Below are 24,506 nucleotides of genomic sequence, written 5' to 3'. Positions count from 1 at the left end.
GACCAAGGAAGCTGGGAAACAGGGGGGGGGTGTGGTCAGAAGTCAGTGGCAAGAAACCCAAATGTATGGAAATGCTCAGGGCTGCTTATTTAAATGGTCTATTCCCAAGTGTCCCCAGCGGGGCCAGCTGACATCAGTGACAGACGTTCTGAGCAGATAGATGCATCAGTGGTTTTTATTGGTGTTAATGCAGTGACCGGATTGTGCCTGGACTTTAACAGGGCGTGAGGGTGAGGAGAACGTCTTCTCTCACAGTGCTTTCGCTGCAGAAGTTGTGCCTGCCGACAGAAATGAAAGCTTTGTAAGCATCGGGTAGCTTTACATGAAGTTTTAAGTTGTTAAGAAAAGATGATTGCTGATTTAGGATTCACAAGGAGTGAGGAAAACACTAGGGTTGTAGCTTCAACCAGTTACTGGAGAACGTGGGTTTCCTAAGAGACAGGTGGCTGGTGTCTGTGACAAGGTCCCCTGTCAGCTGTTGCTCAGAGTGGCGCTGGTCTCTGGGGTCCTCAGTCCGACAGGACTGTGGGGCATTGAGGCAGCAGCTAGAACTCTAACTGGCCCTTGACTTGCCTTCTGCACCTGAAGTCGGTCAGTGGATCTTTCCCTTTGGGCTCCCCACTCCCTCCTTTCTAGGGGGGGACACGGGGCTCGTTACTTGAGTCTCTGAGTGTTGGGATCTTCATTTGTTGAAGAAGGCACAGTTCCCTCCCATGATCGCTGAGAATCCCATGTTAATAATGCAACATCTTATGACCATAAATGTGAAAAAGCTTTATAATTGATAAAAAAAAAAAACCATTGTAGATATAAGTGACTATCATCACTGTTGTTCCAAGAACCAAGTGCTTCTTGGATCTCACTGCCTTTGAGCTCTGAGGCTTTGCCTGGTTTTACCTGTCGTCTTCACGGTGGTCTCTTGTATTTCACCTGTCTTGCTGCCCTAGCTCTATCTGCAATCATATTTCCTGTTCTCTGCACCTCGAGCCCTGCCTGCCACCTGCAGTCTGGGATCACCTGCCCCTCACACACCAAGCCCATCGCCCATGCTGGTTTTGATCTTCTTGTATTTTTAAAAATCTGATGTCCCAACATCTCATTTCTCTTAAGGTGGATTTCCTCTGGGGTCAACAGACAGGGGAAGAAGGGACACGCAGGGGAAGAAGGGACACGCAGGCCACTGGAGGGTTCAGAAGCAGCTAATGGACTCAGAGCCTCAGGGGTGGCCTTGAATACAATCTGTTCCATTTCTAGAAAGTGCAGAAAGTCACAGCCTTTCCTCAGAAAACCTGGAAGGCACAATGTTCTGGCTGATTCGGTCTTGTGTGTGCTTTCCTTCTTCAAATCTACCTGTGAGTGTGTCGTCTCCCGGGACCACTCCGCATTTTTAAGGTTCTAGCAATAGCATCTTCTTCTGACACATTTTTAACCACACGGTCCCAGGAGCCAGGCCACAGGTCCGTTTCCTGACGGGGCCCTGGGAACTGACTTTAAATTTTTTTTAATGTTTTTAATTATTTTTGAGACAGAGACAGAGCGTGAGCAGGGGAGGGGCAGAGAGAGAGGGAGACAGAATCCAAAGCAGGCTTCAGGCTCCGAGCTATCAGCACAGAGCCTGACGTGGAGCTCGAACTCACGGACTGTGACATAATGACCTGAGCCAAAGTGGGACGCTTAACCGACTGGGCCATCCAGGTGCCCCTCTGGGAACTGACTTTAGAGGCTCACTGTCCTCCGAAGGAGGTGGGCAGGGAAGTGCTGGCCGCACTTGTGGCCTGCAGAAGGTTCTCCCCCCCGGCTTCCTCAGTGCTGTGCTCTCGCTGACAAATCTGTCTTAATCTGCTGACCGCCTGGCTGGGCCAGCCCCTCACAGGGATATGGAGGACCTCACAGGGGTCAGCCAGCCTGAGATGCAGCTGTGAACTCTGCCAACCCGCCCTCCCGGCCTGGGGGAGTCACATTCCCTGAGGCCCGAGTTTAGCAACCTCACTTAACCTCCCAAGCCTCAACACCATCAGTGACCAAGCTCCCAGGATCCCCTTCCACAAAACCACTGCAGGAGGGTTCTGCTGACCGGAATTAGGGTCCTGGCCTTAGCTCTGCCCCACTCAGGTCACTACCCCCCATCCTCTGGCCGCCACAGCAAGTGACGCCGAAAGTCAGGATAAATTATTGTTAGCCCAGCTCTCTCTTGTCTTATCTCAGATTTTATGTCTTTTGCTGAAACTACTTTAGTTTTTGTTTATTATCCTGGAATTCAATGATCTTCCCTTCTTTATAATGTAGCTACTCTCTAGCCCATACTTATAACCTGATACTTTCAAAAACTATTTCTTTCTTCTCTTTCTCATTTTGCCCCCTTAGTTTTTCTTGAAGGCAGCGACCTGCATCTGTGTTCTTCTTCTCAGATAGGGCTGAGAACACCCAACAGAAATGCTTTACCTCGTCTGTCAGTTGTTTGCCTACAAAGAAAAGGCCTCAGGTGGGTAGATTGTCTTGGCTTTTCTGGCTGAACCGTGACTGACTTTCTGGAGTGAGTTTCCATTACGAACACCAATCTCTACCAACACCCTGAGGCACAAGCCAGCAAAGATATACATACACTGTTTTCTCCTCTCCCTTTTGGACGGTGATCTTGGCTGCACCCACTTTGGGGAAGGTTGGGTTTATCACGTTGTTGTTCCAAAGAAACTTGACTTTCTCAATGGTTCCAATATCAAGCTTTGCATCAAACTGATTAGAATGGGTAGAGCCTGGTGTGAGAATCCCCCTAGAAATAAAGAAATAGAAACATTCCATGCACAGAAACAAGTTCTAATCACCAGATAAGACCATGCCACTCTTTTCTACTGGAGATTAATGAAATTATTTTTTTCTAAATTAGTTCTCAAATAAAGGATGGAGAAATGGAGAAGCCAGCAGCCTCAAACCATTGCTTGAATGTTGTTTTCTCAAACTCAAGTTAGTTTCTACTCACGATGTTCTTATAGAAAACTATATAATTCCTTCATATTTTTTCCTGGAAGAGTTATTTGTACAGTAATAAGTTATCCACTTAGTTTAACACAACATGCATGTGTTACTATGCTAATAAGGAAACATGCACCTGGGGGTAATATTATATATATATATATATATATAATCTATTTTTTAAAACAGACCTATTAAAAGAGAAAAAAACTATTGCCTGGATTTATAATTGAGAAAAGAAAATTGTCAGCAGAAGTCTGAAAGTCACTTTAATATATACAGCAAATAATTTAAAATTACTTGATAAAGAGAAGATACACATTTCAGTGTGTGGATTTGCAGTCCGTGTATATCATCAAGTGAGATGCGGTGCTAAAAAAGGAAACTTACCTGAAGACATCGAATTGGTGAGTGTTTCCCTGATTTCCAAACAGAGCAACTTTGACCTGACCAGTGGCTATTTTTCCAGACAGTGTTATAGAAACTCCGTATCTCCAGCCTGCACAGGGGATAGAAAAGATTTCAATTTATTCATGCGCAAAATAGTTGACCCAAATTTCAGAATCCTGTCATCCCTTACACCGGGGCATCAAAGTATAAGAAATCCTACTAATCTACAACTCATATAAGCTATAAAGAGGGGTACGTACCTAGTGGTATTCCCTCTCCAGAGCTACACTGCCCAGTAAAGGGACATTACCCATAGGTGCTGCTTTAAGTTCACACTAAAGAAGATCAAAAATTTATTCCTGAGTCTTCCTAGCCACATTTCTAGTGTTAAATTGCCACACGTGGCCACTGGCTACCATTTTGGGCAACAGAGAGCATTTCCATCATTGCAGAAAGTTGTGTTGTATAACTCCGCTTGAGAGGGACCGCACTATGAGATAAGGTGAAAAGAGAAGGGACAAGGGCTTGTTCCCATGGTAGGAAAAGTAGCTCAAGAAAGTAGTCCTGCGAGAACCTCAAGAGCAGGGACTGTACTGTATCTGCACATCCCCAGCGCCCCAGGCCGTGTCCGTCATAGAGCGGGGCTCAGCTGTTACCCAGATCTATACCTGCAGTGCTGTGTCAGTGCCCGTGAGGACGTCCTGCACACCTATAACCACACACGTGCACACGAACACACACGCATGCAGAGATCCACATCTACACCCACACGCACACACACATGTACACACGCACGTACTGAAACACACACACATCATTTGCCTAGCTCCCACTTGTCCTTCACATCCCCAGGGATGCTGTCCCTGTTCCTTCCTCTGGGCAGGGCCAGGTCCTCGGTCCCAGGTTGCCAAGCAGCAAGTCGCCACGCCCAGCACACTGGGGCTGCGCGCTCGGTTTCCGCCTTCTCCGCTGGGTGATGCATTTCATGCACAGAGCGTCTTGCTCATCCCTGCATCCCTAGTGTCCGCATAGTCTGTGGTTCCTACAGAAGTGTCGGTTGAGGAGTGAGATTGTGGCTTTCAAATGTTTAATTTGTCGTTTTAAAATATGGGCCAGCATTTCATGCATCACAACACTGGAAGGCTTGATTAACCATTGTCTTAAAATATGTATGTGAGTGTATATATATATATATATATATATATATATATATATATATATATCTGGTGATTATATATATATCTGGTGATTATATATATATATATATATATATGGTGATGAAGGTGTTCTATATCTGGATTGTGGAGATGGTTACATGACTATTCATCTATCAAAACTCATAGAACTATATACTACAAAGGGTGGATTTTGCTGTCTATAAGTTGTACCTCAATAAACCTGACTTTAAAAACTAGATAAGGCACATATTGTATTTATGTCTTTATATAAAAGCAGTGACTTTAAAAAAAATTTTTTTTTAATGTTTACTTATTTTTGAGAGGGAGAGAGAGGCAGAACATGAGCAGGCGAGGGGCAGAGAGAGAGGGAGACACAGAATCTGAAACAGGCTCCAGGCTCTGAGCTGTCAGCACAGAGCCCGACGCGGGACTCGAACCCACAGACCGTGAGATTGTGACCTGAGCCGAAGTCGAACGCCCAACTGACTGGGCCCCCCAGATGCCCCAACACAGTGCCTTTTTTTAAAGTGCAACTTCTTAGGGAACAATCACAGGGAAGGTTGGCACAGAGTGGCCCAAATGTGCCCGATCTCTACCCTATGACCTAGACGAGTCAGCAGATTTTTGTAAGAAATCACTCTTTCCTGATTCCCGTCCACCCTCCACCAGAGAGGGACCCCCTACATGGGGCTTCGGGGACACAGGCACAGAGAAGGAGAAGTAGGAAGATAGGAACTGGACTTCTTAAAGGGCCCAGACCAGCAAAGAGCTGGTACCAAGTCAATGTTTGATAAAGGAATAGAAGAAGTCGTGTGCACGACACAGCCTTAAAAAAAGAAAAGAACAGTGCACTGTGGAGTGGAAAGAATTCAGTGGTAAAAATTGCCACAGAGATGTGCAAGTCACGATTTCTCATGAATTGTGCTCCCATTCATTCCACTCATTTCACGGCATAGACGCAGAAAGGAAGAAACGCAGACTCTTTGTAAATCCTCAGCTGAGTCTTGAATGGGAGAGTTTGGTAGATGTGTCCCTCTGCTAAGATGGTCAGGATGTGCTCACAAATACTCCAGGGGAGAGAGAAGTCTTTCTTGTATAATGGAAGCTAAACTTTCTCGACGTGGGTGAGAAGGGTCAAATTACAACTCACGAGCAAAATTGCTGGAGTCTCCTGTGTTCAGGAAGAATTTCTGTGGCTCGCCGCTCGTCCTGCCAGCAAATTTATCAGCATAGTGGCCCATCTGTGGGCAGCCTTCATCCGGGCAGGGGAAGCACTTGTTCTAAGAAGAGACAGATCAAGCTATGAGGTGTGAATTTGCCTTTTTATGACCCACACATCTGGGGGAGCACTTCTCCTACCGTCTGAGTTTCCTCGCTTGTAACAGGAAGGAGATTGGGAGAGAGGATTTCCAAATTTCCTTCACCAAGGCTGGGACTCCCAAGCCTCTTGCACATCACGATGGAAAATACTGATTCCTGGGCTCCAGGTTAGGTCAATTACACCTTCCATCACGTGATGTGCTGCTACGTGGTTAACAGCCAAACTCTGGGACAAAAAGCCCTGACTGTATGTAGCATTTGCCACTCCCTGTGGTATAAATCTGGCTGTGGCCAATTCCAGAGGCCCAGCCCCCCAGCCTGGCATCTAGAACTCCAGCGTGCACCTTTCCTTCTCTCTGGCATAGGACTTCTTCTCTCCTACGTTCTGCCGCCCTTGCTCTGCCCTGTTCTTCCTCCTAAATGCTATGCAGATTCAAACAACACCTTCTGCAGGAAAGTTTTCTAGATCATTGAAAGGATTGTTCTGATTTCCCAGCGTCTTCCTCACCCACATGACTCATCTAGAATTTTAGTCACCTCCTGCCTAACCTTTTCCCCCTCTCTGCTTCACAGGATCGTAAACTCTGAGGGCCCATGCAAAACAAGTAAGAGATGGTCAGAAACCGGTGAGAGGGTGCTGCAAATCCCAAACATAGCGGACAACCGTCCCACAGAGGGACTCAAGGGATAATAGCTTACAGACTCAAAGGCCTTGTAGGAAGCGCAGGGGTAGGACGCGAACCCATCAGGGTTGAGGATGCTCTCTGAGTAATACTTGTAACTTCTCAGGTGATTGCAAGCCACAAAATCCCGAGTCCCTGGGGAAACAAATGAGGACGTCTACATACGTGGTCTGGGGAGCTGACGGCTTCTGTCTCTCCAAGGGGAGAGATTCCAAAGTGGGGCCATAGTTGGAGAAACGTAAGATCGGGTCAACTTCAGGTAAGTCCAAAATAAATGCCAGTGAACATAGAGAGGCTGCTTTCTGTGAGCGAGGCAGTGTTCCGAGTCCTTTACATGCGTTGTTCCTATGAACAATGCCTTTCTAGGCGGTAGGTACCAGACCGTTTCTAAGTACGGGCGATACACAGATTACAGCCTCAGATGTACGGATTGCAGCCAGTAAGTGGAAGAACTGGCAATTAAACCCAAGCCCGTCTGGTGCTTGAGCCTATGCTGCTAACCATTGTGCCTTCCTGTGTCCCAGGCACTAGGCTAGAGGTCCTTGAAGACACAGCCAGATGTGAGGTGACCTCCTAGACATGATGAAACCAGAGCACGGACATTTTCATGCTGTGTTTAGGCAAATAACAAGGAGGCTCGGGTCGCTTGAGTTGGCTCTTTTTTTTTCTTTCTTAATAACTTTCCTTGGCCCCCACAGCTCCTGCCAGGTGACAGAGGTCACAGTATACCTTCTAGATATGACCCAAACTTGCTTGGCTATTACTGAGAGAGAGTTTGGGCTACCCTATCCATGGAAACTCTCATAAGAGACAAACACATACATCTGCATTCTTAATATTTGCTTCGATGTCATACATACCTGCCATTTTGATCGAATTCAGTAAGAATCTTTACTCGTTAGATTTGGTCAGACCACTAACAGTTTAAACCTGTGTGGTTCCCAGTGATGAGCTGGGCTGAAAAATTCACTTCTACGTTGTCCTCTTCACCTCATCAGATCCAAAATCTGTCGCTGAAGGATGACCTTCAGCCCAGGTGTGCTCCATCAATGGTGAAGAAGAACCCCAGATAGCACTCTCTCTGCTTCACCTTTCCTACGAGTGACTGTTTCTCATTCTGACCCAACATACAGGGGTGGTGACTCTCATTGGGCAAATGGCTCTGCCGTGGAAATGATCGGGGAGCATTGCCATTTTGGCTACGGTATTGAACAATACTGTACCTGAACTGGAGCCATATCATTGACTCCCAAGGGGGGACTGGCTCAATTGTTTTAAAGAGCAGTTTCATTTTTGAGATTTGCTCTGGGAAGATACTGCTCACCCCAGGGAAGTGATGCCTCGCTCTGCTCTGGCTTTACCTTCCCAGATGCCATCGAGGTCCACGATCTGTGACAGGGCATTCTTCTTGCATCCTGGCATTTCCTCCCCTCCGTTGGGGAAAAAGTCAAGGTGACCTAACAGCTGTTTTGTTCCAAAACCTGAAACGTTTGGAATAGCAATGAGTTTTTCATAATGCAGCGTTATGCATCTTGGTTAAAACACAACTGCGCATGCTTGCAGCTAAAGCGTCATTGGGCTCACCCAGGAATGGGATCAGGGGTGCTGCATCTGTATGGATCACATCAACAAAGTCAGCATCAGAGGGATCGAGCCGAACCTCTTCAGGAGTACCCTGGAAGCTTGCTTCTACAGGATCCAACCCTAAAAGAGATGATCAGTGCTGCAGAATAGTAGGCCTGGCTGTAGGTGCCAGCAGGACCAAGGCGTACAGTTGCTCAGGCTGTGCATTGCTCAGCTCGAGGGGTGCCATACTCTGAAGTCATGCAGTGCCACGGCCCTGCATATTGAATATGGGGACCTAGAGTTTCAACGTTGCTCATTAGAGAAGGGATCCAGTGGCATGGATAAAGAAGGGTAGATAAGCTAAGAGATTTAAATTTGTCTGACCAAGGATTTTTTTTCACATTATTTTCTCCTATTTACTTGGCAGATCTTTCTTCTTTAACATTCTTTTTCTTCTTCTCAAGTTTGAAGAAAAAAGGGATAAAGTAGCATGATATCATATTTATGAACACAGATTCTGGAACTAGGCAGCCTGACTCTAAGTTCCTACTCAACTATTTCTTGGGCAAGTTGCATGACCTTGGGCGAGTTGCTCAACCTATTTCTTGTGCCTCAGTTCCCCCGTTTATAAAATCCGGGTAATGATATGGTTACAATAAGATGAAATGAGATAATGTACATAGCTTTTAGCACAGTGGCTGGCATACCATCATGAGTGTATCAGTAAAATATTGATTACTATTATTTCCTCCTGATTATACTTCCTTCCTGGCAGGGCTCCTGAATTTGTCAATAGTTCTTTGAAGGTTTCGGCAGAGCAGCTGGCCAGAAAAGGCCCGGGCATAACTGTCTGTTGAAAATGAAAGGGAGAGCTCTTAGACAGCAGAGGCTTTCTCGAGCCACGCGGCAGTCGAACTGGGTTAGAATCTCAGCCCCACCACTCATTTATTGCGTGATTTAGGGCAAGTTATCCAGTTTCCTGAGCCTGTTTCTTCAGTTCTGGGGATTCAGTGAGGAAATGTAAGGCACTTTACATAGTATCTGGGCTAAGCAAGCACTTAATCTATGCTTACTATAATAATAATCATAGCATTACATTATTATGATTCTATTATATAATGTATGTTGTTGCGTTGTTGTTGTTACAAAGTGAAGGCTTTGCTTGGCTTGCAAGAGTGATCTGCACCACTGGTGGCTGGGTTTGTCCTACCAGTAGAGGCTCTGGAAGCGTGATTTTCATGTTCCACTCTGCCTTTGAGTTCAAAGAGAAGGGGGAAGGGAAGAACAGTGTGCATTCTTAATTACATTTGCACACGCTCACATGGGCCTTCGTCTCCATTTTCCTGGCTGCCCAGTCCTGCTGAACGACCCACACTGCCAAGAAACGTGGATCTAAGGAGGAGGGATGGAGACAGACAGGAGAAGCAAGGGGAAGCAAAGGGGGGGTGAACAAAAGCACCACCTCCCCTTCCAGAAAGATGGGCTTCCTGGGGGTTTCCTAGGGGCTTCCTGGGGGCTTCCTAAAATGTTCTGTGCAGAGCATTTTGGGGACAGACTACTTCGGGCCAGCTTCTGGCTGGTCGACAAGCTTGCACCACGTTCTGGGGTCACTGGGGACAAAACCCGGGGCCCTGCACCTTGGGCCTTACCTGTAATTCTGCCCAGGCCTGGAGTCCTGCTCCCAGCCTCTCCCGCCGCATGGGCTCCCAGGCTGTGGCCGATGAGGTGGACTTGGGAAGGAGAGTAGCTATAGTTTGTCTGGAGAGGGAAGAGTGCATTTTTCAGAACATTTTTGTGCTGTGGTGTTTTGCTTTGTTTTGTTTTGTTTACATGTGTGATTTTTGTAACACGCAAACCTAATGTCGTTACCCCTCTGTTGAAAACCTTCTATGGCTCCCACTGCCCTCAGGATCAAGCCCAAATTCATTACGAGGGTTTCAGAACTTTCCTGACTCAACACCCATTTTTCTAGATTCTTCTCTAGCCAAACCCTATGCAGGATTTCCGGGCCCTCAGATACATCATATTCCCTCATCTGCGGGTCTGATGATGTTGCTGTCCACTCCCCAACCACTTGTCCAGCTCACATGACACAGCCGAGCCATCAGCTCTCAACTTAGATGTCTCTCCCTGGGAGACATCCTTCATCACGCCCCCAGTCCCCCAGCCCGGATTAAACGGTGCCCCCGCATGTGCTCCCAATTAAGCCCTATAGTCCCCCCATTAGAACCCTGACCATCCTCTCCTCTCGTTTCAAGTCTTCACCATGAACTCCTCCAGGGCCTGGGACCTCACCGTCCTCTTGACCTCTTAGCAGAGTTCCTGACACTGTGCCCCCCAAATATTGGATGAACAAATGGCATACAGCTATGAGTGTTTGCACGTGTAGGTCTCAGAGACGTTCGCCCATGTATACTCGCTGATCTTCAGAACCTCTAGGACAAACATCACAGGTTTTAATTTCTGCAGGGGTGCAGAAGTAGTTAGAACTGATCGGTTCTTTTGTGGACCCTTTCACTATAAGACAGAAACAGCTCGGGCCTTTATCTGGGATAGAATATAGAGTCATGAAGAGTTAACGACTTCACCGAAAGAATTCAAGACTCCAAGTTAGCCAGAATGAAAGACCCGGGTAGGAAGAAACAGCTGAATTGACGGTGGCAAACGAAATTCTCTGCCATCAACAGGGCCACCAACAGGGCCGTGGCATTGGTACCTGCCAATCGCACCTGCTGCCCTCGGGTTCCATTTGGTGCTCCTTGGGAACGCCTTGTTTGCCCCACACAGAGACCACCCGGTGTCGTGGGGGGCCCCTGGCACTAGACAGCTCTTGTATTCCCCTGTGCTATGATTTTGAGGGGCAAACTCTTTGACCTCTCTGGGCCTTAGTTTTCACATCTGTCAATGGAAGATGTTCATAAACATCCTTAGCTTTCACATCTGTCAACGGAAGATGCCTCCTAAGTGTTAGCTATTACTGATTTTTCTTCCACTGCCGTGTCCTTATTAAGGCAAATTTCAGCGTTTTAGAAGTAAGATTCCGAGACAAATACAATTCTTTCTATTTCTTGTCAAAATCTATAACTCTCAGCTGCATCTTTAGACGACAGAGACCCCGGGGGCGCCGCCTGCTTCCCCAGCAGCCCGGCCGGCGGACTCACCGAGAGCATGCTGATCATCTGGGCCACCTGGGCACCCACCACCCGCACGTTGTTGGCGGCCTGTGTGTACGTGGTCTGGGAACCTTTCTTCCAGTCCACGCAGATGCAGTTCACCTCCTCCACCGCGAACATGTTCTGGTGTTGGAAAGACACTAGGATGTTATCATAGGGGCACGCAAAACCCCGTCTAACCAGGGCTCCGCAATGGTGACTCACAGTTACTACTGGTCGTTCTGTCTTTTCCTCACTGGGGCGCCGCGACAAACTGGGCTTTGTTAGGAACCTTGTTGTCGATTAGGAGTCATCCCTCAGGGTAAAGGCGACGGGCAAGGCAAACCTATTCCCTCTCTAGCTTGCAGGTTAATTAAAAGCTGGCCACTCTCTGGTTTTCTCTGACCAAATTCGGTAAAGTTGATTAGGTATGTGGGGGAACAACTGCATCCCTAGAAGAGCCCTGTTTTGAAGAGGAAAGGTCTCCAGTGCTGTCTCTGATGGCCAGTGTCCAAATGACCTTGTGGATTTGACCTCCAGCCCTCCTCTTGGCCTCTTGACATCCCTGCCAATAACCGGACTTGCCTTCTGGGCATTTACTAAGCGTCTACAGTCAGGATAGCACAGTATTTCATGGAGGAAACACACACCGCAGATATTTGAAAAATAAAACTGCAACTGACTTAAGAAGAGATTGAAGAATTCTGAAAACTTCTAGGAGGTCAAGGAAATGGATGGAGCCTTAGACATTCTGCCAGGTAGTACACAGGCCAGCTTGAGTTGAAAACGGTTCTATAAATTTAAAGCCCACTTCAAATTTGTCACATCTATGATACTAATATGTGTGATCACGCACACAGAGATACCAAGAGTTTTTCCTCAGGACCTTTACTTTTAAAACAACCCTGAGGAATCTCTTACAGCCCTGAGGAATTTGGAGTATAAACTATATCTTACACTGTAAGATACAGTTTATAGTTGTTCTGATAGGACAGAAGAGTTAAATGCCTGGTAAATCAAGGCCAAATGCAGAATGACTTTAATTTTCTAGGTTTGTAACTTCTCCCATTGACATGATAGGTCAGAATTATTAATGTGTGTGTGGAGGACAGGCTGCTCGGGTAAACTCTTAGGCATCAGAAAAATAGATGGAATCAGTGTCTATGTAAAAAGAAAGGGTGACGGTATATTATTAGGTGTTTGTGTGTGTATGCCTGTGCACGTGTGTGTGCGTGTGTGTGCACGTGCGTGTTCTTCTGTTGTCTGTCCTTCTAGCCAATAGACGCTATGTTACATATAGTTTTGACACTTTCTATTCTGTAATTCGGTCTCCTGGTGCACCTTAGTTCTCCATTTCCCAAATAAATGGTTGTAGCAACACATCATCGCAGGGACGTGGGAGAGACTTGGACAAAAAGAACACAATCCCTCTTGCGCAGGAACACAAAGTGCCCTCACTAAAAACGGAAGCAGACCTTTGGCTTTGATTTAGCCAGAAAAAAGATGGTGCAGGTGTTTGCCCACATAGCCAAGGCCACTGCTTCAGGCTACAGATGGCGTCCGGAAACGTGGACGTGAATTCTTACTATCGTAAAGAGAATCATTTTAATTGCCTGAAGTTAACTTGTGTCTAGGGATTTCCTGTCTCCAAGCTTATCTGCTGTGCTTTCTGAAAGGCTTGCTGCCGGGGACAGGGCAGACCATGGGGCTGGGAGCCGGCCCTACCTTGCACATCTCCAGAAGCCAGCTCTCTTCTCCCTTGTCTATGAAGCCGTGGATGATGAACCGGGTCTTCCTGTTTGTTTGAAAATTTGATGCTTCAATTGTTGATGGGTCAGAGGGAAGGAGAGTCTGTGACAAAAGCAGAAAGGGGTTGCATGTTTTTGTAGCCTGGCCATTCAGGCCTGCCTCTCCTTCTCCATTTCTGCTTGTTCTGATGCCTTAATCTTTCAAACCTTAGCACAAAAGCCACCTCTTCCAGGAAGCCCACCCTGACTCTCATTTTCCTGCCTGCACTGATCACTCCGACCCCGGCCAGTCAGGAATTACTGTCTCCACTGGGGCTGAATCGTAGCCCACAGTCTTACCTCCACAGGGTTCTTGGTAGATGGGAAGCTTTGCCCCAGACCAGAATCACATAACCAGGTAGGGGTTCCGGCAAATGTGAACCATTCATTCATTGGAGCCAACATTTTACAGAAAACCTACTCTGTGTGGGTCTGGCTAGGCCTGGAGGGCGGGGGCAGCTGGAGGGATAAAGTGGGACAGAGCATGGTGGAGGAGGAGGGGACAGACACAAGAACCTTCTAGTCTGCGGGGTGGGCACAACCCCTCTCCCAGTCACAATGATGTTGAAACGACAAAGTCTCACCTGAAAGTTGTTTGGGTTCTCATTGGTGTAGAGCAGGAAGCGGGTGCCGATTTTCTCGGGGCTCCAGGGGAGAACTTTCAGGGGCCTGGCTGCAGTCCCGGCCCAGGGATCCGAGTCGGAGAAGCACCCGATATGTTCATAGCAAATTTCCTTTGCTGTAGACAAAGGACGAATGTGCTCACGGCTTAGCTCCCCAGGCTGGGCTCCGGGGTGGGAGGGTGGGGGGTGTTTCAGCTTCTCAGGTCCTCACTGCTCTGCCCGGAGACAGTCTGAAGAGTGGAGACACCCTGCCTCTCCCCACCCACTCTCTTCTTACCCCCAGTGCCACCTTCTGGTCTGCCATAGAGACACCAGCTGTGCCGCCGCTTAGAACCACCATCAAAACTTAGAAGTTCTGTGTCCCATCCCCAGCTCTTCAGATATACTTATTCGACTAACGTGATAACACGCACTCATAAGTCAATCTGTTAACCCAGGCAGGTGTTTAATGCTTTACCTACGAGAGTCTAGTCTAAAGTACCTGGACGTGAAGACAGGCCGGTGGAGAGATGCTCTGAAGTGGGGTCCCCTCACACTGCCTTGTCTCCCAGGCAGAGTGTTGACCACCTCCGCCCCCACCCCGCCCCCACCCCCGGCCCCACGGCTCTCTGGACCCTCAGAGCTGTCTGGAACCACTCACTGCCGTGGGTAAGGCTTTCTCTGGCCGGTGCTGAGATGCTGCATTTAAGCCCTTCCCGTGGGGCAGGTGTGATGGTTTCCTACCTGTGACTGCTCCCAGCAGAAAGAGTGCGACTGTCCACATGTTCACCATCTACAATAAATCCAGACATTCTCAGCCTCACCGAAACTAACCAGAGCAACGAGCACAGACTTTGAGGAAGTCAGGCCTGGCTGCTTCAACAGCCGGCGGGAGGAAGGCCAAGGTAACTTACCCTGTGGGATGTTCCAGGCGTCCCTCCCTCTCCATCTAGTACCCAGGCTGGTTTTTTTTTTTTTTTTATACTGGAGCCTTATCATTTGGACCCTGCTTCAAGGAAACGGCAGGTGATAATAGAACATGCTGTGTGCACTTAATATTTTAATCTGCACAAATACACAAAACAAGATTAATTATAGTAGTCACACCTTCCTGCAAGTCTGGGAAGATGAAGGAATGCTTGATTACAAGGGGGTGAAAATTCCCCTCACTTTGTACCCGCGTACCTGTGCATGTAATCATGAGCCTAGTGGGCCCCACTTTCCGATTTTCTATTTTATCACCAAGTAGTTTACAAGTCCCAGGAAGGACACAGCAGCAAACTCTAATAATGGAGGGTAGTATTCGTCAATTAGAATAAATGGAAATGCTCCCCCCGCTCCCGCCCTCATATAGCTGAAATAAAGGGAAATTCTCCGTTGAGGATGATGTTAGCTGTGGGCTTTTCATAAATGGCCTTTATGATCTTTAAGTATGTTCCTTCTATCCCGACTTTCTCAAGGGTTTTTATTAAGAAAGGGTGCTGGATTTTGTCAAAGGCCTTTTCTGCATCGATTGACAGGATCATATGGTTCTTCTCTTTTTTTTTGTTAATGTGATGTATCATGTTGATCGATTTGCGAATGTTGAACCAGCCCTGCATCCCAGGAATGAATCCCACTTGATCATGGTGAATAATTCTTTTTATATGCTGTTGAATTCGATTTGCTAGTATCTTATTAAGAATTTTTGCATCCATATTCATCAGGGATATTGGCCTGTAGTTCTCTTTTTTTACTGGGTCTCTGTCTGGTTTAGGAATCAAAGTAATACTGGCTTCATAGAATGAGTCTGGAAGTTTTCCTTCCAATAAAGGGAAATTCTGATCAAGAACTCTCTTTCTGTCTCCCTGTCTCTTTGTCTCTCTCTACTGATCTCTCTGTCTCTGGCAGTCTAATACCCGAGTGCATGAGTTTTGGAGACAGATTCAGCACCCTCCACAGCAGCCTATGAACACAGTCCCGCATTAACCGCCTGTTCCGGTTATCACGTCCTAGGTAATGAATCAATGCAAAATATAATGGTTTCAAACAACAGAAGTTTATTACAAAATTTTGAAGAGCCAGGTTCAGGAGCCTCTAAAAGCCCACGTCATCAGACCGTGTCACGTCTACAGAGTTTCCCCAGACTCTCCGAAGTTTGCACACCTGTCCTATGAGACTAGGCCCCCGTGAGGCCATCATGAATGACCCACAGACCCGAGACCCGTGCATCTGTGAACAGCCCCGCCAGTTCACACAACAGGCAGATAAGCCTTCACAGCGCAAACACCACTGGTGCCCTACTCTACTCCCAAGTCGAATATGCCTCAATGTCAAAATTCATGCTCTTTGTGAATAGCCAAAATGCTGGAAGACAGGTTGAAGGGCCTTCCTGTGTTGAAATGTAAAAGACTTTCTCTGGGGTCATAAAGAATAGGAACCAATAGTTACTGAGGCTTGCTACGTGTAGTCAGAGCCTTTTACGTGTATTACCTCATTTAAGCCTTACAACAACCTCATGAAGTGGGAACCATTCTTTGCCCCCCCGCCCCGCTTTATGAGTGTGGAAACTGAGGCATGGAGCGATAAATGAATTGCTTCATTCTGATAAAGCCACACAGGAAATGAGTGATGAGACGGGATTCGGATTCAGACCCTACAAAGCAAAATAAGGAGTTGTTGAATATTTGGTGAATCTGAGCAAGTTGTCTGCCAATCTGTTGAGCACCATCCACATAGACTAAGGGAAACACTTACAGAGAATAAGTTGAAATAGAAAATAAACTGTCCCCCAAAATGTCAGACTTGAGTTGTACGACTGGCCTAAGTGAGTGATGAGATGTTTAAACTTTGGAAGTCTGCTCATATGGTCTGGAAAGATGCAATTTACAGACTGTGGTGAAGTCAAAGGCATTTATGCTTTTCTTTGACACTGTGGTGAAAAGATTTGTGATAATCTAATGGTGGATGAATAGGTACATTAGTTGGTGGATGTCAGGTGACCTTGTCTGCTTCCTGGACCTCTTCTCTTGCAGCTGTTCACTTTAACCTCCACACGTGGCCACACTGGCCTCCATTGAACATGCCAAAGCCTCTCCTACCTTAAGGTCTTTACACTTACTTTTCCCATGCCCTGAAACTCTCCTCCTTAGACCTCCACTGGGCTGGCTTCTTCTTGTCAACCAACAATTAGTTTAAATGTCACCTCATCAGTGAGGCCACTGTTGAACAGCCCTGAGCCCCTCCACTGCCAGCCTCCTACCCAACCCCAGACCCCAGTTCCCTAGCACCTTATGTGTTTTCCTTTAGATCACTTATCACAAGTTATAATCATCTTATTTATCTGTTTGTTTATTTATCTATCTATTTATTTATTTTTGCAATCATACTTTTCCCACCGTGGAATGCAATTCTGTGAGGACAGAGACCTCATCGGTTTTGGCCACTGCTATCCCTCTAGCCTCTAAAACCATGCCTGCCACTGAAGTGGTTATGCATTAACAAAAGAACCAATATACATATGAATGGACTTGGTTGGCATTTTATCTTATTCTGAGAGTGAATTTCAGGGCTGGAGAAAGGTGATAGGGCCCTGCTTAAAGGAGGCGGAAAGACAGACATGTTGGTCTTCAGAGAAGCAGGGAGAAAAGATGTATCTGCTTAGATTTGGGAACAATAGCCATCACATGATCTGCCACGATTTCCCTGGGGGTCGGGCCCCCAAGCCCATTCCCCCTGAGCTTACCTCACTGGCAGTTCCCCTGTGGGTGCCATGCTCACCCCAAGGGAAAGGCCCCTGCTTCAGAGTTCGCTGGTTGAGACCGCCTCAGGGTGATCAGGGTTGACTTAGGAGTCCTCTAGGCAGGACTGGAGGGTTTCATCTGCGGCAGCCACGGGAGTCTGGTGGTGGCAGTGAGTGCGGGCTCTCCAGCACTGGAGGATAGGGGCACGGGCATTCGGGGACAAGGGGGTTTCCTTCTTAAAAAAACTTTATTTCACTCCTGTTTGTATACAGGTAATATATGCTTCTGATATGGTACAGTTAAAAATGTTTCCTTTACCAGATCTTTGTGTCATTCCAGATATATTCCATGTATTATGTATATACATATTATATATTTTTTAAAAATATAAATGATTGGGGCACCTGGGTGGCTGAGTCGGTTAAGCGTCTGGCTTTGGCTCAGGTCATGATGTCGCAGTTTGTGGGTTTGAGCCTTGCATTGGGTTCTGTGCTGACAGCTCGGAGCCTGGAGCCTGCTTTGGATTCTGTGCCTCCCTCTCTCTCTCTGCCCCTACCCTGCTCATGCTCTGTCTCTCTCTCTCTTCCTCAAAAATAAACATTAAAAAGTTAAAAAAATATATATAAATGGTTAATATAATACTACACACTATTTTGCAACCTGATTCTGAAAAATTTTCTGTAGTCTTAAAAATCATTCCTTATCAGTGCATCTAGATGTACTCCAATCTTTTTTCCACCTGCACAGTATTCTAATATTTGGATATCTCCTTAATCAGTCCTCTTCTGATGAACATTTGGTTGTTTTCAGTCTTTAACTACTGAGCACAATGCCTCAGTGAGTATTCTTATACATTAGTCACCTGGATGGATGGTGTAGCTGTGGGATAAATTCCTATAAGTGGAATTTAAGGGTTAAAAGATACATGCATTTCACATGTTGCTAGAGGTTGCTGCCCCAGGTTTCTATGCTCTGATAGCCCCGTTATCCGGAATCCCTGTGTGTGTTGGCTACTCTCCCCACCCCAATCCTGAAACAATAGTGAAGTACAGACCATGAGGTATTTCAACAGGCAACTTTTAGGGGTATGCTAGTTATTCTTTTGGTTGCAAGCAACAGAAATCAATTCTGGCTAGCCAAAAAAATTTTTAAAGGAGGGATTTATTGGAAAAATATTGGGGGCATCTCATGGAATCCATGAAGTTGTTAAACCATGAGACCTAAGGAAGTCCCCCAAATGGGACCACCCTAGAGACCTCAGCCGGTTCTCAGATCCCTTCTGCTTTGGACCTGATAGAGCTTCAGGCTGTGTGCGTCTCAGCCAAGAACTTTTATTTACCAGACAATTGGCCTGGTTAGGTCAGACGCTGTCTCTCAATTAATTAGCAATGGGAACTGGATCCTGTTGGGTGTTCCTGGCCAAGGGGACCCATCCCTGTGCTCCCAGACATGGAGGCGTGGTTGTGAGCTGGGCAGCCGCTGCAAGAGGTGTGTGGTTCCACAGTAATAAAATAACCATCCTGAATCAGCTGACTCTATTCAGTGTGTACAGAAGTGCAGTCCGTGGCTCAGTGAAGGTAGCTGGGAGATGTCTTTAAAAGTATTTTTTTGTATTTGTCCAACCTTGAAGTCATGATCTTTATGAACTACCGAGAGTGAATGATGACTGTGGAGTCATCATCGTATCAGGGCTGAGCAGAAAATCGTATCAGGGCTGTTGTCTTGTTTTAGAGATAAGGAGAAGCAACCCTGTGTTCATCAGCATTGGTTGTTTAAGATGAGGCGTACTGCATTGGAGCACTTTGCTTTCTGCAAAAGTCAAAGCGCGTGAACTAAAAAGGCGCCCTCAATTCTGACAACAGCAGTGAGGACAAGGCAGTATAAGAAGTCCAGAGACAAGGTCAGCCTGACCCATTGTTAGGAAAACCCTTCTGACACCTGACCTGCCTCCAGACTTCTTCGAGGTTGACAAACAGGTTGGAGATGGCGATAGATGGATTGTGAATGGTCACAATTCTTCAGCCCCTCCCCCTCCTGCACTCATGCCTTTTGCAGGTGACCTGACAGCTCTTTCCATCAACATCTGGAGTCTATTTCCCCACATTCGTATCTGGGCAAGATGTGTGACTTGATTTGTCATTAAATGTTGTGGCAGCAACATCTTGGAATAGCTCAAAGCCACCCAACCCCAAGTATGGGAGAGATCTAGCCAAGATTAGCAGCACTGATGACTCAACCTACTTTAACCAAAGACACACGAGTGACTCCAGCCAAGAACAGAAGAAGTACCCAGCTAACCTGGAGATTTGGGTTTAAATATATGCCTCCTGTTTAACAAGCCAGTAGCTAACCAGTACAGAAACCCAGCCCAGTCAGGCCAAGGATTCAGAGAGAGAGCAGTTCTCATTGCCTGACCATCTCCATTCTTGGGTACACAGCATCACATGAGGGTGTACTCTTTCTTAATACAGTGAGGAAACTCCCACATCATCAATAGACACTGTGCCCTAATGCACTGGCTCCTATTAAATGCCCTGGTGGATTAAATTGGACTAATCCCCTGGCAAGATGAAGGTCTAAGCCTTTAAAGTCTCTTTGACTAATTAATCCATTCTGAAGCGATAGAAAGATTTCTTTAAACAACATTGACAACTGAAATCATGTATACTGAATGAACTTAGATCTTGAGGGAATTAAGCAGGGTTCATATGTGCACAAATCTAGAGATATCTTTGGAAACTATCACTTCATTTCTACCAGACACTTTTCTTGTCTTCATTGTGTATGGTCTTTGAAGGTCACAAAGTAAAGACTGAAGTTGCCAGCTATCATCTGCCATGTCCACATGTCCAGGTGGAGCCAAATAGCTGTTTTTCTCCAGCCACTAAGCTCTGTCCTTATTTTCTCCTTCAATCTCAAATTCAGAATGTACTGATACCTTGTCATCTTGTAAGGGAATAATCTTCTGAAGAGAAGGGTTGGCTCAAACTGGGTTTTCAGAACCCTTTAAGTCCAAAGAGGTTTTGGTCCTGAGAAAGCTGTTTCCTAAGTCTTTTCTATAGTCTGGACACTCACACACATCAACTGAACCACATTGCTAAACATTCCTTGTACTGGAAGAATTTGTCCTTGTGTGTTGTTGTAATGGAACTGGATGTAAGGTTTTGCCTTATCATCAGTCAACTGTTGACTTTTTTTTTTCTTTAAATCAGGGATTCCCTGTCTGTGGGATGTGAACTCAGCTGCTGAGTGTAGCCCAGACTTCCCCAGTCCTTCCCAAACCCATCGGTAGGTCCCATCAGTTCATGTGGGCTAACAAGAAAAAGTCTGAGGCCACACAGATCCTGGTGTCCCTTGGAGAGCATTATGCCCCAAAGTCTGAACCCCCTGTCTTACCTACTTTATGAAGGCTTTCTCCTTCCTACCCCTTCCCTCAGCCTCTCTCCCCAACTTCTCTGTCTTCCCAAAGCACTTCATACTTTCTGACACTGCTTTATAACTCTTTCCCTGTCCAGTTCCCTCACCAGACTATAAGCTCCTGGCAAGGTGAGGAATGTGTTATTTATTTCACATCCTTAGTGCCAAGACCAATGTCTGAAATATGGTAATGGAGATTCCATGACTGTTTGTTAAATTAAATAATGTACTTAATTTTAGTTCTAATGAGGAAATGACCAAGCTGGCATCACTTCCAGAGAAACCTGAAAAGGAACAAGGTGGGATGCTGTGGTAGCCACAGAGTGTGCCACTCAGATCCTTTTAGGAGAATCTGCTGCAGGAGCCCAGATGCCACCCATTGGACCCACCGTGGCACAGAAACAGAGGCTACGCTCTGCCAACTGTCCCCAGCCAATGACTATGACACAGGTACCAGAGACCATCCACTCCTACCTGAAGTACAATTCCTACAAAGGGCCGCCTTCATTTGGGGACTCTCCATGAACCTGGCCAAGATTTTCTCAGAACTTTGCTGAGGACTGAGACTCTTTCAACCCAATCTTTCCTTCCCTCTCTCCTCTCATGGGTGTCAGACCTGCATTGCAATATGACGGTTCTCCCTGCCTGCTCTCATCTTGTCCTTTTTTCTTCTTCATAGACATTTCCCTGAATAAATCTTTTGTATCTCTGATCCCATCTTGGGGTCTGCTTCTCAGAAGACCCCACTGATGGGGGGGGGGTCACCTGGGTGACTCAGTTTGTTAAGCATCTGACTTTGGCTTAGGTCCTGATCTTATGATTTGTGAGTTCAAGCCCCATGTTGGGCTCACTGCTGTCAGCGCAGAACCCACTTTAGATCCTCTCTTTTCCTCTCTCTTCCTCTTCCCCACTTTTTCTCTCTCTCTCTTTCAAAAATAAATAAAAACATTAAAAAGAAAAAGAAGACCCCACTGACATAAGCATAGAAACAGATCAGGAAAAGCAGTTGAAAGAGAAAAGTTCAGGCTAGAATCAGAGACAATGTTCATCCACCTCTGGCTAAAGTCTCATCTGTACCTTAGAGCAGAGAAGTTGGTAATAAACCTCATATGTAACTTACACGAGGCTTGAATATGACTTATTACTTAGAGTTGTGTATGTGACACGTGTGTGTGCATGTATGTGTGTGCATATGTGCTGAAGTGAACTGTTTTGTTGGGTGTAAATTTATGTAATTCATGTGGATTCCCTTCTTCTCAGCTAATTTTTATTGCTGCTATCTTTGTGGCTCAAGATAAAAAGAATCATTTTGAGTCTTTGAAGAGGGATGCATGAATTAGCTTGGATTCAAATGATGTCTAAATAGTAGAGGCAGGAAATAATTATTTTAACAGTTGGAGTCCAAGTTCCTTTTAGGGTAGGATGGCCTTTATTTAGAAAATATTCCATGATCCACTTTGGCTGGAAAAGATGAGGTTCCAAAGGCATGGTCTCCAATACTTGAAAACCCTGGTAAGTCCCTCTGCACAAGATAGGATCAGGAGTTTGGGAGAGGGATAAAAGTCAAAGAGGGGTCTAGAGAAGTTGAGGGGGTATTTTTAGGTGGTGCAGTGGTTCTGGAGCCTGAGGAAAAGTGACTAGTGAGGGGTTCCCAGGGGCAGGTCGCTCATGTTGCTTCAAAAACAACACTCCTGTATGTCCCCCAGACTTCCAGAACTTACCAGCATTTATACAAGTGGCTTGTATAAATTAGGGGAGAGAAAAATCAAAGCGAGAGCAGAGACCATGTAACAGCCCTAGGAGATGAGCCCCCGTGAGGGTCCCAGAGGAGCGAGAGGTCAAATCTGCAGTTGCCATGAAGTCAGAAACTGAATTCTCAGAGCTCTTGAGATAGCACCACTATGGACGGGGGGACGAGTTGGATCTGCCCAAGGGTTAGAAAATAAATTTTTATTTGGGGTGACTATACCTGTTCAGGAAGTACCAGATAATTTCCTCACCATGCAGCACCCTCCCATAGTCTGTCGCCATTTAGGCAAACATTCATCCTATTATTTGCACTGAATGTTCCTATAAACCCTTATCATGGTACCATATATTAGCTTCAAGGTATTTGGGAGGTTCAAGGCAGTGGATACTTACAGCTACATAGATAGTAGGCAAAAACATATTAATTTTTTACTTGCTAGATTTAGGGAATCTACTTTTTATATTTCTTCCACCTTTCCTTTGGCTGTAGTGTGTTTGTGTGTGTGTGTGTGTGTGTGTGTGTGTGTGTGCATACACGTGCATATGTACACAAGAGTGCTAGAGGGATTTGGGACAAGAAGAAATACCTTTGCAGAGTCTTGAATCTCAGCAGCTGTTACACAAAACAGCGACAAATCCTGGCATCCTGGAGCAGGAATAATGAGCTGGCCAAAGGCCACCAATAGTCCAGCAGACCAAGAGAGACACATGAAAAATTTTACATCACAATGACCTTGGGAAAACCTAAATCCACTAGTAAATAGCTTGCTACCTCAGGCAAGGTGTATGATAAACTCTCTGTGCTTCAGCTGCTTCTCCTGAAAATGGGGATAAAAGCACCCACCTTATAGTGTATGGTCAGAATTAAATGAGTAAATATGCATAAAGCACTTGGAATAGTGCCTGACACACTGTAAGTATAATGCATGTGTTAGGAAAAACAAAAAAGAAATGGAAAGGGCAGTCCGTTGCCTTCTGGAAGAACATTTCAGAGGAGCAAGCAGAACCAGAGTTGATGCAGTTAGCTCTTAACATCCAAGAAATAAAGTCCAGCAAGAAACAGGTTAAAAATCACATGCTCAAAGTGAACCATTTATACATGGGCTGGCTCATCCTTTCAAATGGTTATAGAACTCCTACCTAAAGGGAAGAAAAAAAATTGATTTGGGGCTCTAGAAATAGGAATATTTCCTAAAAATTTACTGAGACCAGAAATAGGTAAATGATTTGAGTAAACATTTCTTTTAAAACAATTAAAGTGACTTGCAAACTGTTTCATTATGATGAAAATGGATATCCTTCTTAATAAGAGGGTTTTTAACAGATGTATTTTTTAAGATTAAATTCTTTTAAAATCCTTTGTTCCATCTTGTTACTTGAGCAAATTTGCAGACAATCTTTTCATTCATTTCTTTTATTATTCATTATTCATCATTATCAGTGTGTTATAGAAAAAGTCCAGGAGGCATCCATAGTAATTATAATTAAAAACACTTATTAAGCACTCAACACAATTTAAGCACAGTGTTAATCTCTTTACTGGAAATGCAGGGTTTAAAAAAATCCATGCATACAATGAAGACACCAAAGTTTACATTGTAACCATGACATCCACCCTCAACTCTGTGCTCATATATTTAGCAGCTCACCTGACATCCAAGTTGGATGTCTGATGAGCATCTGAAATCTGACATGGCTAAACCCTGTCCTCCCTCCTCAAATCTGTTCCTCCCAGTGCATTCCCCATATCAGTCAATGGCATCTCCATCCTTCCAGGTGCTCTTGTCAAAGCCCCAAGAATCTTTCCTTCCATTCAGATATTCATTCCCCGCCCACACGGTCCACTCCACGTGTGTTGCAGAGGCTGGCTTCACACCTTGTCCAGGAGTGCACCCTGACTGGTATAAGCCAATCGGCACATTCCATTTCTCAGGCCACTGGCCAATCAGAGTGAACCTCAGAGATTTTGT

The 24,506-nt window shown here is 45.8% G+C and overlaps 1 protein-coding gene across 1 annotated transcript; it reads right to left on the bottom strand.

Moving 5' to 3' along the window:
• Positions 1 to 214: 214 nt before the first annotated feature.
• PNLIPRP1 (pancreatic lipase related protein 1) lies at positions 215 to 14,441 on the bottom strand. The gene is made up of 12 exons (XM_042908452.1): positions 14,393 to 14,441; positions 13,631 to 13,785; positions 12,985 to 13,110; positions 11,269 to 11,403; positions 9,757 to 9,865; positions 8,126 to 8,245; positions 7,903 to 8,022; positions 6,558 to 6,676; positions 5,689 to 5,818; positions 3,361 to 3,469; positions 2,603 to 2,770; positions 215 to 278 (listed from the first exon to the last, which is right to left on the bottom strand). The coding sequence occupies exons 1-12, from the start codon at positions 14,439 to 14,441 to the stop codon at positions 215 to 217; spliced, it is 1,404 nt and encodes a 467-aa protein (XP_042764386.1).
• Positions 14,442 to 24,506: the final 10,065 nt, after the last annotated feature.

This window comes from Panthera leo, chromosome D2 (assembly GCF_018350215.1).
Source record: "Panthera leo isolate Ple1 chromosome D2, P.leo_Ple1_pat1.1, whole genome shotgun sequence".
Lineage (NCBI taxonomy): Eukaryota > Metazoa > Chordata > Mammalia > Carnivora > Felidae > Panthera > Panthera leo.
The sequence above is the reverse complement of the archived record's forward strand: the minus strand, read 5'-3'. Positions and strand labels throughout refer to the sequence as shown.

What these genes read in the sequence shown, in the direction of transcription:
- PNLIPRP1 (XM_042908452.1), bottom strand. Translation starts at nt 14,441, where the DNA reads ATGGTGAACATGTGGACAGTCGCACTCTTTCTGCTGGGAGCAGTCACA. An exon ending in TCTGCTGGGAGCAGTCACAG is followed by an intron (nt 13,786 to 14,392) that starts GTAGGAAACCAT and finishes CTTTGTCTACAG; the next exon opens with CAAAGGAAATTTGCTATGAA. An exon ending in ACCCCTGATCCCATTCCTGG is followed by an intron (nt 8,023 to 8,125) that starts GTGAGCCCAATG and finishes CAAACGTTTCAG; the next exon opens with GTTTTGGAACAAAACAGCTG.